Source organism: Quercus suber, unplaced genomic scaffold (assembly GCF_002906115.3).
Source record: "Quercus suber isolate HL8 unplaced genomic scaffold, Cork oak 2.0 scaffold_215, whole genome shotgun sequence".
NCBI classification, from domain to species: domain Eukaryota; kingdom Viridiplantae; phylum Streptophyta; class Magnoliopsida; order Fagales; family Fagaceae; genus Quercus; species Quercus suber.
In genome coordinates, this window is record NW_027069673.1 from 633,124 (window position 1) to 648,228 (window position 15,105).

A 15,105-nucleotide genomic window follows, 5' to 3' on the forward strand; every position below is an offset into this window, starting at 1 on the left:
TATTAAACAACCAGTCATTTACCTTCGTAGTGGATATATTATTTTATTGTATGATTGCGGTGGTTGTAATTGTTATTTATTATAGTGGATATATTATTTTATTATAATAGATATCTTATTTTATTGTGATGTTTATATTATTTTATTGTGTTGAAAGCTGAAATAAATTTACTACTGCTAAAATGAGTAAATAAAGTAAATAAAATAACTTTTTATAATACCAAAATCGCTAAATTTTTAGTTTACTCTAAATATTCCATACTTTCCTTCTCAAATATTCAATACTTGATTCAGCTTTGTTTACACGCGATGCCCTTGAGGATCCGTGCGAAGTCGCGTGGGCAAAGAAAAGTTTCCCCTTCCCCACGAAACTGCTTAGTAGTATTATTATCAATTTCATGTGGACACTTTCTCCAAAAAAAAATTATATTGACACGATACACTTACACTTACACACTCAGCACGCGCGATCCTCAGGTGGTTGGCGGGGTCAATCTGATTAGCTATGTCACGCCACGTGTTGTGTACCTAGAACTTTTTATTCTCGCAATAAATTGAACATTTTGACGAAAAAAGAAGAAAAAAGAAGAATTTCCCCAAGGCAAGTAGAAAGGTCTCACAGGGCCAGGTTTTTCATTTTCCCAATACTTTTTAATCAAAAATAAAAGTAATTCGCTCCGAGTGGGAAACCCACTATAGAGAAAAAACAAAGGCACAACTGTACAAGTACAAAAGCATATTCGTAGGTTAAACAAAAACCCTTCAAAATAAGCCAGCTCTAATTCAAGGACTTTTCACTTTCTGCCTCTCTCTCTCTCTAGAGCGCTCTGAAATATCTTTCTCTTTTGTTTGATATTTGGTTTTGCTTCAGAGAGCTATCACCGATCATCGAAGATGCATTCGAGTCACTTGCTTCTCGAGGAGCCAATCAGAATGGCTTCGATTCTCGAACCATCCAAACCTGTAAGCAATCGTCGATCTTCGGCTCCTTGTTCGTTTCTTTAATCTAAACCTTTTTTTCTACTCTCATTTGTTCGTGGATCTGAATTTGATTGAAATTTTGCAGAGTTTCTTTCCTGCAATGACGAAGATTGTGGGGACTCTAGGTCCTAAATCTCGATCCCTGGAGGTCATTTCTGGTTGCCTCAAGGCTGGAATGTCAGGTATGAAAAGCTTTGTTCGTTTTTTTTCTTTTTGTTTCGTAAAAGCAGTTTGTTAGGTTTTGAATGTGTGTGTGTGCGTGTTTTTTGTAGTGGCTCGATTCGACTTTTCATGGGGAGACCCGGAGTATCATCAGGAGACTCTGGAGACTCTGAAGACCGCTGTGAAGGTTACCAAGAAGCTTTGCGCTGTATGTACTTTCTATATAACTCTCTGTTCTGTTTTTGGATGCTAAAAGCAAATGCTTGCAGCTCAGTATAAATTTATTATTATTATTATTGATTGTTTTTTTTTAATATCTGATAGTTTATTTTGTCTTAGAGTTATATGTGGTTGATCAAACTCCGTCTGTGTCTGTGCTTAGTCGAATATATTAGATTGCTGTAGGTTGACGGCCAGCATAAAATACAAGTCAGAGCATAAGTATTTTTGGGATTGTTGTTGTTGTTGTTGTTGTTATTGTTTTATGTGGTTCATTAAAAATTAAAATTAGGCACTGGTTGGTTTGTGTCCTGGGTCAACTTTAGTTCTTCTTGATAAGTATTGATTTTGAAATTCTGGGTTTTGAAATAAAATGAAGGAAGATGCTGCTAACCAAACAATACTTTGGTTTTTGGCTTGTACCTATAGTATAAAGTTGTGTGAATTGCTTTTGTTAAAAAAAAAGAGTTTGTCATTCTGGGATGCACAGATGCTTCATTTGGGGTGCTGTATCATGTTATAATTTTTCAAAAATTGTTCGTGTCGCAGTTTTGTACCCTTAAAAGTTGCTGCTATGATTTAATGTTTACATTTAAAAAAAAAAAAAATTTCCATAGTAAGGGTACTATTCTTGGAATTTCAGGTTATGCTGGACACTGTGGGTGCTGAGATGCAAGTTGTTAATAAAAGTGAGAAAGCTATTTCACTTCAGGCTGATGCTTTTGTTGTATTGACACCACACCACGATCAAGAAGCCACCTCAGAGCTACTGCCCATCAATTTTGATGGGTTGTCAAAGGTTCGATAATATATTTCATATTTTTACATCAGTATTCTTTTTGATACTGTAGTTGCAAAATACTGGCACAATGATTTTTAATCCTAGTAGAGAATCATCGCTTTGGAAATAGCGTTTTAGTAACCGTGCTTATGCCTGGACGAAAACCATCTCAAATCCAGAGTTTTGGGTTTTCAGATGGATTGGGTGTTGGAGAACCTTTTATTTTACAGTTTTATATATTTAAGCCTCCAATGTGTTAAGGTGATTCATGGAATGATCCATCATTTTTGCATGTATAAATGAAATATTGTTGACTGTTTATTTAGAATTTTGGATGCTCTTGTTGTGTAAAGTGGGGCCTGAATTTTGGGTTCTAGATGCCATATGCATGATACTGATTTGCTTCTAATTAAATCATTGAGTTGTAATAATGAAGTAACATATGCGCATATAAAATAACCGTGGCTTTTCCTAAGACCTTGTTCTCTCTTCAACAAACTCAAAACACTCTGGTGGTGGTTTTCATCTTTTAAAGAGATACAGTCTATAATTACATGGTAATGTTGTCTCTTTGTAGTCACTCTTTGTTAGTAAAATCTTGAAAGACAAACTAAACCTTGAATTTGGCTATTGCAGGCAGTGAAGAAGGGAGACACCATTTTTGTTGGTCAATATCTGTTCACTGGAAGTGAAACTACTTCAGTTTGGCTGGAGGTAAGAGACAGACAACTGTTACGGCTGATGTCAGTTGAATGGGTCTTTATGTTTCTTTCAGAATGTTGTTTTTCAATTTTCATTTACTATGTCCAAAGATCTGTCATAAACATGCTTGAAACTGATTTACTTGTGTGCGACTGATTTCATCTATCTGGAGTTGAGCAGGTTTCTGAAGTGAAAGGGGAAGATGTAGTTTGTGTATGTAAGAACTCTGCAACACTGGCTGGGTCGTTGTTCACTTTGCACGCCTCTCAAGTTCATATTGAGCTGCCTACCCTCTCTGATAAAGACAAGGAGGTGAGTCTTGAATTTACACCATTTATTGATTGATGAATGGGCTGCACTGCCATTATCTCTCTCTCATAAACTTTTGAAAGTGCTTTTTGTGATGTATCAATCGCTCATTTTAGGTTATAAGTACTTGGGGAGTTCAAAATAAAATTGACTTCCTCTCACTATCATATACCCGGCATGCAGAAGACGTTCGCCAGGCAAGTAGTTTTCCTTGACATAGTATCTTTTACTGTGTCTTCCTCGAACTGATAATGTTTCTGAATATTCTAAATGTTTTGACTTTATATAACATCACTGACACACTTTTTTTATGCTGAAATGCAGGCCCGAGAGTTTCTTTCTAAGTCGGGTGACCTCAGTCAGACTCAAATTTTTGCAAAGATTGAAAATGTCGAGGTGAGTTGCAGATGTTGTTAGCTCATGAGATTATCTCAGTTTGGCATATAACTTTATATTTTCATTTCAATAGCAGTATTAAGCTAATTGGTATGAATGCATTTATGTTTCTCCTGTTAGGGGTTAAACCATTTTGACGAGATCCTTCAAGAAGCAGATGGTATTATCCTTTCCCGTGGGAATTTGGGCATAGATCTCCCACCTGAGAAGGTAAGCGTCCTGACTTGGACAAAGGATTCATTTCTATAGTATTAAGCTTTTGCAGTTGTAATATGTGGTATTTAATAGATTTATAGATGTGCTTAATTCAGTTCTGGTCATACATAGACAAATTGCCTACATATATAGACAATAGTTCATATATTACCTACGTCAATGTTATAAATTCTCATTTACATACTTTTCAATCTTACAATGTTGTAAAAGAAATTTGTGGAGTTGCACTATTCTCTTTATCTAGTGATGTCTAAGATTTTGTTTTAACTTATTGTTTAGTTTCCAAACCCTGATATTCTTTTCCCCTTTTTGTTTTTATCTGTCAAAAATATCCGAAGGGTCTAATATGAAATCTCAAGATCTTTATAATGTCGGTACATATCAGTTATTATGTGAAACATATCTTGGTGCGTGCAGCATACCATGTATCCTTTGATGTGCTCCCTATAACTTTAATATCAAAAGTTGAATATGTTTCATGTTATAAATGCTAATTGGTTGTGTTGGCCATGGTAAAGATTTGATGCCTGTAATTGCTTTCTTTATCTTGATGTAATTTTTAGACTGCTACATGGAGCATGCCCCTAATCTATCTCTATGTACCTGGCAGGTGTTTTTATTTCAAAAAGCTGCCCTCTACAAGTGTAACATGGCTGGAAAGCCTGCAGTGCTTACTCGTGTTGTGGACAGTATGACTGACAACTTGCGACCAACTCGTGCAGAAGCTACTGATGTTGCTAATGCTGTATTGGATGGTGAGTCACTATTTGATTCAACACTAGTTGCTTTAGAGACTCTTGAGGCCAAAGGCATGGATTTCATTGATATGTAATTGCATATTATATGTGATTGTGTTTGAGCTACTATCATGTTTGTTGAATTTAGGATAATTTTTGGTTCCTTACCTAGTGTTTATGGTTTCTGTTTGACATTGTTTGCAAGTATTACATGCACATTTACCCCTTTTTTTACAAGTAATAACGATTTTATTTAAAAGAGACTACTCCATGATCAACATGAAGAATCAAAAGAATTACAAAGAATCAAAATCATTTACCCCTTTTCTAATGGATGCAGGAAGTGATGCAATTCTTTTGGGTGCTGAGACTCTACGTGGATTGTACCCTGTTGAGACTATTTCCATCGTTGGTAAAATTTGTTCTGAGGTATGTCTTTTCTTGAAATTACTTATATTTTTGAATGTGAGCTTTAAACTTGCAAATTGAAACTGGAAGATTATAGAACTAGTAAGATCCAGAATGGTCAAGAATGATAGGGTCCAGATTAAACCAAAGTACCAAACCAGCCTTACAACATCCCTGTGCACAAATATTATATATTTACAATATGTTTCTGTTGATAATGCCGAGGTGCTATTGCTTTGAATGTCATTATTGTTTATATCCTACGTTATTCTTTATTTGTCTAATTATTATGGGAAGTGTGTTGTCTGAGTGGCACACGTGGTGCTGATAAGAATAGAGATGGTGCTGTGTAGTGTGGCACACATGGTGGGTAGCTAATGTTTCTCACTAACTAATGAAGCTGTTAGTTGAAGCAAGTGGATATGAGTTAGCATGACTTTGTCCTATTTAGCGTTAGAACTTTATCTCTACATTATAACGCCATTTTACATTCTCCCCCAAAGAATCAAAACCCCACTTCTTCTTCAATGGCACATGAAACTAAAATTAGATTTGTTATCAATTGTATATACGTGATATATTTTCCTTCCCCTACCCATGTCTACAAAGAGAATTTTAATTATTAGAGATATGGAGCATGAAAGTTGTATTATTTTAAATATATCCATTTTTTTAATGATTTTACTGATTATTTAGCATATATCATTATTGTTGGTGATTTTCAATTTATTTATTTATTGCTATTATTTTTACGTAAAGTAGAATCTTACAATCCTCAATCTAATCCATGAGGACCTCTTACCGATCCTATGTAGGATCCCAATTCAAACAATTGTTCCCTCGTTGCTTGGATTTTCTTTTCCCTCCAGTAATTGCCTTGTTTCAGATTAATGATGAGCACATTTTCTTGTAAACTTATTTTAGCAGATGAAGTTTTATTTTAATGTGTTAATTATTAAAAAAAGAAGTTTAAAACGATATCACAAAAATAATGTGTATTAATTCTTGTTTTATGTTCATACACCTTGTACAAGGATTTTCATTATTTCCCTTCCCTCTGATATTATCCTTGTAGGCAGAGAAGGTTTTCAACCAAGACCTTTATTTCAAGAAGACTGTTAAATATGTTGGAGAGCCGATGACCCACTTGGAATCTATTGCTTCCTCTGCGGTATTTACTTGTCAATGTTTCTGTTTCATTCATTAATGGATACTATGGATTTGATTATATACGTGTTGTAGTTCTTGTTGAAATCATTGCATTTTTAAATAGGATTTCTTATTGGCCAATATTTATTTTTCTAGGTTCGAGCTGCCATTAAGGTGAAGGCATCTGTTATTATTTGCTTCACTTCTTCAGGAAGAGCTGCAAGGTATTTTCTTCGTGGATGGTTAAATACAAATGTGTTTCTGTTGGTTACTATTGAAAATTGAATGATCTGCTTGTCCTTCCAATTATGAGTTTGCAACCTCAGATATGGGCAGTTTTTTTTTGGGTTTTTTGGGGGTGGGGTGGGGTGAGGTTGTGCATTTATAGTATAATCAATATTGTAAATTCATGTGTGGCTTATCATTTTGACTCATGTCTAATTATATGCATGTGCAGATTGATTGCCAAGTATAGGCCAACAATGCCAGTTCTATCTGTTGTCATCCCCCGACTTAAGACAAATCAGCTAAAATGGAGCTTTACTGGAGCGTTTGAGGTTTAGTCTTGACTCTGATTTATCTAGTGACCGTTTTCTGTAGTTATTTCTTTTGTTTGCTTTTACAAAGCTTTTGATTTAAAAAAAAAAAAAAATTCTTTGTTTGACTCTACTATGTCTTCTGTCTAATATCTGTGTTCTCCATGTTCAAATAGTTTCAGGAAGTATGAAGGGATAAATATTGTTGATTATCCTCTTATCCCCCCCCACCCCCTTTCTCTCTATTTTTAAGGAGTTGCTTAGTATAATGTGTAGCATCTGATTGTTAGCCAGAAAAATTACTAGTTCAATGGCCATATAGGGGTCTGAGTATCATATTGGAATTTTTATTTCTTATGCATTTTTTGATGTACGTGTTGCCTTCCCCTTCTACTGTTGGTTTTGAAGCTCAGGTTTATCATCTTTTTTTTCTCGTTCAGGACCAACCATGTAGTCTGTCGTATCATTTATGGGAAAGCTATCCCTCTAATGTAATATTTCTTTTATATAACCTTATTTAGTAGTCACTGTGGATTATTACACTGCAATTCTGTAATCTTATAATGACATAGTATGCCATAGTGTACTATCAATATTGCCTTGATTTACTGTAAAACTTGGATGTTGTCATCTATGGTTTTAAAACTCTTTGTTACTAAACTAATTTCCTGAAACACTGACTCTTCTCTGTTCCTGCTTTTTATGCTCTCTTAAATTGTTGAAGTTTCATGGTCATTTACTTTGTACCTTCTCTTTATATCTTAGCCGATGATTTTAATTCTTTTTGGCAATTGGCAGGCAAGGCAATCACTTATAGTCAGAGGTCTCTTCCCCATGCTTGCTGATCCCAGACATCCTGTAAGTTTTCAATTTTTGTTAGTTTTTGTTATCTGGTAAATGCTAAAAAAACAAATCAAAACAAAACAAAAACTATCAATGAATATGGAAATGTGTTTGTTTTAATATGGTGAGGTCTCTTTCAGGATCAAATGATAATCTAGTCTTCGGTCAGTCCTTTATTTAAATGCTGATTCTTACTCTTCTGGGAATAAATTTTTTTATCTGTTTAGCATCCAAACAGACCTGAAATCAATGTTGATGACTTAATTATATTTGGTTGAGCCTAATGGTGTACCTTGGGCTGGTCATGGTACCTGCTTTCAAACCAAATTAATTTTTTTTTTCAGAGAGAGATTAGGGTATGGTTTGCAACTTTCTTCAGTATGAGTTCAGTTTTATGTCTAGTGAGCTGCAGTGAAGTCAGGGTCTGGTCTGTGTGTCCCTATTGCCAGTACTGTCATCTCCTCAGTGCTGCTGTTGCCCCTGCCTCCCTTGTAGGTGGATTTAGATATCTTGGCCAAGGACTTTGTTTTTAATGTACTGAATCTACTGATGATAAGTTCCGTGGTCACCCTAGCCTGACTGCAATCTGAGGTTACCCTGCAAGGAATGTAAAATTTAGTGGTCTGTTTTTTATGATGATAAAATATTGATTATCTTAGCGCTTCTTGGAATTAGTTACTTTACATGTTCAATATTGGTATATGGGTTTGGATCTGGAGCAAGAGTTGCACCTTTAATATGAGAGAAAAAAGTTTAAAAGGTTAAAAAAATTTCTGATCCAAAAGCTGAGATTAAAAGTTGAGTTTTTTAACATTTAATCTCAGCTCTTGAAAGACAATTGCATGGTATATTATCCACTTCTGCATTTTTTTTACACCCAATATGTTCCTGGCTACCTTGTTTTACATTGATTAAATATTTGATGAAAATTGCAGGCGGAGTCTACAAATGCAACAAACGAGTCAGTTCTAAAGGTTGCCCTTGATCATGGAAAGGTATCGGGTGTCATTAAATCACATGATCGAGTTGTTGTCTGCCAGAAAGTTGGGGATGCTTCTGTGGTCAAGATCATTGAACTTGAAGATTAATAAGCTTTTCTTACCCTCGGTTTGAGGTATACTTCCTCATAAATTTTTTTGAAGTGGTGGTGAACTGTGTTGCTGCCACCCATGAAGTAGTTTTATCTCCAAGTTATATGGAGTCTAGCTTGTGACTCAACATGTATTAAGATTAAGAATATACGCACCCGGGCATTACTTTTGTTTTTCAAAAGTTATCAAAGTCAGCTACATCTCATGCTCCCCGCCTTTCTCTATATCAGTTTTCTTGGTAATGCACCAATAAAATTTATTTTCTGAAGCTATTCGACCTGAGATTACATTACTGCAGTTTAGGATTTTTTTTTCAATTGGTGCTCACTGTAGTGTGTGGTCAGTACTGAATTAACCTTGGTTTGGTTGCATTCTGGTTCGACACGAGCAATGTAATTTTTGTGCAATTAATTTGGTTAAAACAAATTTTGGTTCATTTATGTTTCTTTTTTTTAATGAATATTTATATTATGTTTGGGAGTTCATAAAAGAATGTAGTTGAAACTTGAATGGATTGATTGAATGGAAAGGAATAAAAATATAGAATTTAAGGGCATGTTTGGTAATGTTGTTTTAGTAATTTTGTTTGTATTTTTTAGAAATACGTGGGTAAAAAAGTGTGAAAATATATATAATGTTGTTTAAATACTGAAAATTATTGTTTAACATACACTACTAAACAGTCTCTAATTGTGATGTTTTTTTAATTTTTGGAGAGTTTATAAATGGAGGCTATAAAAATAATGAACATAAGAAAATTAAGGAAAAAAAAACTATTTTCTATTATTATAATATACTTCCAAATAGGTGAATCTCTCTCTCTCTCTCTCTCTCTCTTAGAAATACAAATCCACATCATTCCATTCCTTTCTCCCTCCCGACAAATTTTTAAAGAGTTTTAAAGAGTGCAAATTGTGTCCGGATGTGGCGTAAAGCATGAGATTTATGCAATTATGCCCTCCAATAAAAGAGCTCCACAACAGCATTTTTCCTAAGACATTAATACAACTGGCCACACCCAAATGACTACTCATTTAAATCGTGCCATTAATGCTTTTCTCATTCATACTCTATTACACAGTACAAAAAATTATAAGATTCTCATGATAGACTACATTATTTGTCAATTGTTTTATTAAAAGATTCTTATATATTTAAAATTACATTCAGTTTTTATTTAAAACTCTACAATTTTAAACAAGTAAGAATCTTTTACTAGAATGATAGATCACATCACATGTCCACCATGAAAACTTTATAATTCCTTGAACAGCAAAGCACCATTGCTCCGATTTCCCCTTCATTATGGCAACAGCAACCCACGGACCAAACGGCGAAACTAGTACAACCTTAGAGATGCCTTACTGAGAGGAGACCCAAAAAATTCCTTAAAATGTACAGACCACCAACAACTGTCACTACTTCACTTTCTCCCTCATTCCGGCAACAACGACTCACAGATCCAACAGATGAGACCCAAAAATTTCCTTCCCACGACAACTAAAACTCACAGATCTAAAGATCCTAAATTTCTCTTTTTCCTTTCACATCTTCCACTTCACACACCCCTCTTCTACTCTCTTAAGTCGGCATATAGGAAAAACAACAAACAGTTATGAAGAAAAATGAGTAATAATATTTCATAGCAAACATAAATTTCTCTTGAATCATCCATCATTACAATAAATCAGATCCACACCAACAAATCTTATAAAAAGAAACCACCAAAACAATCTTAAAAAGTTATTCTTTGTATGTTTTTCTACACTTCATCAAACTGTGGCTCCACCTTTTTTCTACACTCTAGTGGTATCTCTAGTAGTTAGAGGTTGAAGGACTTGGTTCTTAGTTGTGTGGAAGCTGGGCTTTTGGATTTTTGTGAAATTGGGTTTTAGGAAGAATGATTGTGTGTGACAAATTTATTTCATTGTCCAATGAAATGTTGATATGGCTTTTTATTATTAGAGGGCATAAAGTATGAGATTTACGCCAAGACCGGATAGAATGTTTTCTCATTTTTAAATGTTCATTTTACTTATCCAATAATCTAATCCTATCCTGGTTAAAGAAAACGGCAACGGCTTTGGTGTTTTATATTTATTCTTTATTTTGTATGAGAAGTGTTGGATGTTAAATAATAAGAGGAGAGGATACGTGATCTCCCTTATCCTATTTAGGAGAAATTAGGGCAAAAGTTTGGCTACAAACTTAGTTGTAGCCTAAGTTTGTAGTCTAAAACTACAATTTTTACTAAAAAAAATTAACATGACTATATATTTTGAAAATCTAACTATTGAATAATTTGAATTGTATATTCTTGAAATTTAAACATTTGATTGATGACATAGTTCTTGATTTTTGATTGATGACATAGTTCTTGATTTTTGATTTTCTGGATATTTGACAAGCATGAAGAATATAAGAAGAAAATATAATCTAATGGTGGATTTGTTAAAATTCACATTCAATAAAAATATATTGAGCAAAGTTGTAGTCAAATTTGTCATAGAAATTATTTTGTACATCCGTGTATTACATCTCTCTCTCTCTCTCATTTTGTGATTGAGTTTCCAATTATCAAACAACTTCGTCTGGTGTTGTGAAAAAATTGCATCACTTATATATATATATATATTTTTTTTCCCTCTTAGATGGGGTAAAAAATATTAGCCATTATTTTTGTTTTGTCAAAAAATCTTTGCTTTCAGACCAAATGAAAACAATGGACATTTATCGACCCCAAAAGAACAAAGGCAAACTAGAACCACAAACGATTAATGAGTTTTATCCCCTCTTATTTTCTATCTACAAATCTCGTTTAATTACAAGTGGACTAATTTAGATTCTATTAGTGCAATCTATAGAAATACCTTGACTATACCATTACCTACTAGATCTCAGAAGTACAATATATTATTTCTAAGAATATATTTGAAAGGATAATACCTATTACACTCATGCTTGTTAAACACACGATACTTTTGCACATAAACTAATAACTTCAAGTTATGATTTTAGCTCAAAAAAGTGTGTTTGTGTACAATGTATGTAATAAACGTGTGTGTAAGAAACATTTTCCTATTTGAAATAGAGGGACATGAAAGAATAATAGAAGGAAAATAAATTAAATAATACACTATATTACCCTTCTCTTGTCCTCCCATATATGGTATATCCTTCATCAAAACAAAAATATATGGAATTCATTGTCCAGTTGTGCAACTGGGAAGTAGAAAAGTAAGCACAAAAATCGAGGAGGATATTCATAAAATAGATACGTATATTTTATAATATCATAAAAACCATACAAGAGCGCCCGTGGCCTAATGGATAAGGCGTCTGACTTCTAATCAGGCGATTGTGGGTTCGAGTCCCACCGGGCGTGCGCGCACTCTTTTGACTTTTGGATTTGTATCCGGCCAACCCAAATGAAGCGCTCATTTTTATTGCTATAATATTTTTGGCTAATTTTCAACAACATTTTTTTGGAAACAGATCCAGGCAACCCAATTGAAGAGCTCACTTTTGGCAAAATCCAGCTTTATTGCTATAATATTTTTGGCTTATTTTCAACATCATATTTTTTGGAAACAAATCCGGGCAACCCAATGAAAAGAGCTCATTTTTGGCTAAATCCAGCTTGAAAAAGAGAGGGAATCATTTTTTTTTCCTTTGAGAAAGAGATTATAATTAAAAATGAAGGCAAGCGAGCCTGAATATATACATACACAGACTTACCATAATTCATAACAAAATTTGAAAGATCCAAAGTGAACAAGAACTAAACAGGCTTTATATAACTATCTAAAACTATCTTGTAATTTGACCTATTATACAATTTAACCGGTAATAGAGGATGGATCACCCCTCTTATTAGAAGAATGCTGCTGCTGATGGTGGTGTTGGTGTTGAAGATCAAGTAACTCTATCTCTTTCTGGCGTACAAGCAACACCATTCTCTCATTCTGGAGCCTTCTCCTCTCATTTTCAAGCTTAGCTCTATCCATTTCCCTCTCCTTCTTGCTACTAAACTTTACCCATTTCAACCTTTGCTTCTCTAGCTCAAACGCTTGGCATTGGTACATCACTTGCTGCTCCTCCAATTGCATCAACCGGGTCCTCATCCATTGCTTCTTATCCCAAGGACTCTTAGCCCCATCTTGAACCATACTCACCAATTCACATCTCAATTGTTGCATCAACTGAGCTGAACCATTACTAAACACTCCCTTCCTAGCCCTTTTATTCCTTGAAGAACACCTTTCTTCATTATCATCCTCATCTTCATGTAGTACCCCATGCCCACTATGACCCCTAGAACCACCTTGATCCTCTTCATCCTCGTCCTCATCTTCATCTTCATCAGAATCATCCTCATCCTCATCATCTTCCTCATCCTCTTCACCACTCCCACCTTTCACCATCTTAGACCCTTCACTCATATTAGCTCCCCCAACAGCATTCTCTGATGAATGAAAGCAACGTTGCTGTTGTGCTTGCTGGTTTTGAACATGTGAATTTGATGGCTCTGTCGCTACCTCTGCCGATTGATTTACAACCCCATGACCACAACTATTGTGATAAGCACACATTTCTCTAAAAAACAAGTGCTTAGAATTCAACAACTTACGAACCTCTTCCTTCATCTTAGGTGTCAAGTCCATTGTCTCCAACAAGCTCTGATTCTCCACCACCCTACAAGCTGTACCTTTCCCAAGAATATCATTCACTCTCTTATACCTCTTGTTCAAGTCATTGAACTTGTCCTCACATTGCTGCGGAGACACATAGAACCCCTTCTCCATCATAGCCCGAGACACTGATTTCCACTTCCCTTTCTTTTGTAACAACCCGGAAGATTTCTTTTTCGCATTTTGATCAGTCCCTTCAGGCCCAGCCTCATCTCCTATGTAATAAACAGCCATTATTAGAAGCCTCACCATGGTGTCTGTCCACTTCATTCTTTGCCAAGGTGAATTTTTTCTCTTGGCATCCCCTGAATTGTTGTCATCAGCACCAAACCCAGCTGGGTCTTCTTCATCACTGAGAGATATTGGTTGCTTGGCCTTTTGGGCAAATGGGAATTTCAAGGACTGCTGTGGGGGATGGTGATCAGGGTCGTTATTGTGGGGATAGGAAAGCATTTGGGTGTGATGGTTAAGGTGGTGAGAGTTTTGAGTGTTTGTGGGGTTTTGTTGTTGTTGTTGCTGCTGTTTTTGTTGCTGTTGATGTTGATGAACAGGCAGTTCTAGGCCTAGCATTCCAGAACCAATGTTTGAAAACATCCCACCACCTAAAACATTTGGTTCCATCAGAAACTAAAATTGGGTGTCTTTTAAGACCCAAAAAAAAAAAAAAAACACAAAATTCCAGTTAAGAAGGAAAACAATTTGAAGAAAAGGTAATGACTAAAAAACTCACCCCAGGCAATTGAGTTGAGATAACTAGAACAAAATGTTACTGCCCAAAGCGCTAAAAGACGAGAAACTTGTACCGAATTGTCATATCCTGAAACTGCACAGAAAGATGGTATTTTTTCGCAGATACAAAATACAAAGAGAGAATGAGGAGAGATGCAATAAATTGAGTTTGAGTGGTGGGATAGATAAGACGGAGATTGAGAGAGTATAAACAAAGAGCGGAGCAGCCGGTTTTGGATTGGGAGGTTTTGGTTGTGCTGACAGAAAACTGCCCATGGTTTTGCTCTCTCTCTCTCTCTCTCTGCTTTTCGTATACAAAAGTAACAAAACCCACAGGATTTTTCCAAAACTAGGTAGCGGACTTAAGAATACTGTGTAAATTGTAATAGGCTTTACCCTATATATGGCATGCCACAATGCCACGTTAATCTAAGGACACTTTTTTTATTGCTTGGGCACTCGGTCAACATCCTTGGGAGTCATTATACGTACGAAATGATCTCTATGATATTTTTACAATAAATTTTAAATGTTAAGTGATTATTAGTTGTTATTATTGAGAAAAAAAGTAATTTTAATGTTAGATTCAAATTTGAACCTATAACAACTAATCAGCTGTAATTTATTATGAAACTATTATAAAAATATTATAAATATAGCATCTCTCTCATGTGTGAATATATTTTTAAGGTAATTTAGGGTTTATTTTCCCAGGGCAAAATTTAGAGGTTGTAGGCCTACTTTTACGATTTCTTGTTATTTGAGGTAAATTATGATAAATTTATTATTAGGTTATATTTTTTTAATGCCTTTAAAATTTTCAAAAAAATTAAAGATGGATAGTTATGTTATTAATCAAATATTTTTTTTTATTGTTTATAATTATAAATAAATAATAAATTTATGAATCAAATTACAAGTAACATTTTATTGGCATGAAATTTGATATATTTGTTAAGAATATAAAAAGTATACAATTCAATAATTAAAATTATAAAATATATAGCCATGATAATTTTTTTAGCGAAAGTTATAAGTTGTAATCATTAATTGTAACTAAATTTGTAGCCAAATTTTACATTTTTTTAATTTAGAGTTAATTTAATTTGTTGGTTTGATTTGAAAGGCCAACTGGCCAAATATTATGCATTTGGT

At 34.5% G+C, this 15,105-nt stretch overlaps 2 protein-coding genes and 1 non-coding gene across 5 annotated transcripts; 2 read left to right on the top strand and 1 right to left on the bottom strand.

The window, feature by feature from the left end:
• The first annotated feature begins 651 nt into the window (after window positions 1-651).
• Window positions 652-8,966, top strand: LOC112024903 (pyruvate kinase 1, cytosolic). Of its 2 annotated transcripts, XM_065779626.1 has the most exons (17): window positions 652-963; window positions 1,067-1,163; window positions 1,254-1,351; window positions 2,006-2,161; window positions 2,780-2,857; window positions 3,026-3,157; window positions 3,271-3,351; window positions 3,479-3,550; window positions 3,671-3,760; window positions 4,377-4,521; window positions 4,844-4,932; window positions 5,987-6,082; window positions 6,217-6,284; window positions 6,518-6,617; window positions 7,037-7,087; window positions 7,395-7,454; window positions 8,375-8,966. In XM_065779626.1, the coding sequence occupies exons 1-17, from the start codon at window positions 895-897 to the stop codon at window positions 8,525-8,527; spliced, it is 1,635 nt and encodes a 544-aa protein (XP_065635698.1). In that variant the 5' UTR covers window positions 652-894; the 3' UTR covers window positions 8,528-8,966. The 2 variants fall into 2 exon arrangements, with proteins under 2 accessions (XP_065635698.1, XP_023913318.1); XM_024057550.2 differs by lacking the exon at window positions 7,037-7,087 and having other exon boundaries at window positions 663-963.
• Window positions 8,967-11,842: 2,876 nt separating this feature from the next.
• Window positions 11,843-11,915, top strand: TRNAR-UCU (transfer RNA arginine (anticodon UCU)). Its single transcript has one exon. It is a non-coding gene; the product is annotated as a tRNA-Arg (tRNA).
• A 305-nt stretch (window positions 11,916-12,220) lies between these two features.
• On the bottom strand, window positions 12,221-14,248 carry LOC112024930 (uncharacterized). Of its 2 annotated transcripts, none has more exons than XM_024057582.2 (2): window positions 13,952-14,248; window positions 12,221-13,862 (listed from the first exon to the last, which is right to left on the bottom strand). In XM_024057582.2, the coding sequence occupies exon 2, from the start codon at window positions 13,840-13,842 to the stop codon at window positions 12,370-12,372; it is 1,473 nt and encodes a 490-aa protein (XP_023913350.1). In that variant the 5' UTR covers window positions 13,843-13,862; window positions 13,952-14,248; the 3' UTR covers window positions 12,221-12,369. The 2 variants fall into 2 exon arrangements, with proteins under 2 accessions (XP_023913350.1, XP_023913351.1); XM_024057583.2 differs by having other exon boundaries at window positions 12,221-13,823; window positions 13,952-14,244.
• Between the last annotated feature and the right edge of the window lie 857 nt (window positions 14,249-15,105).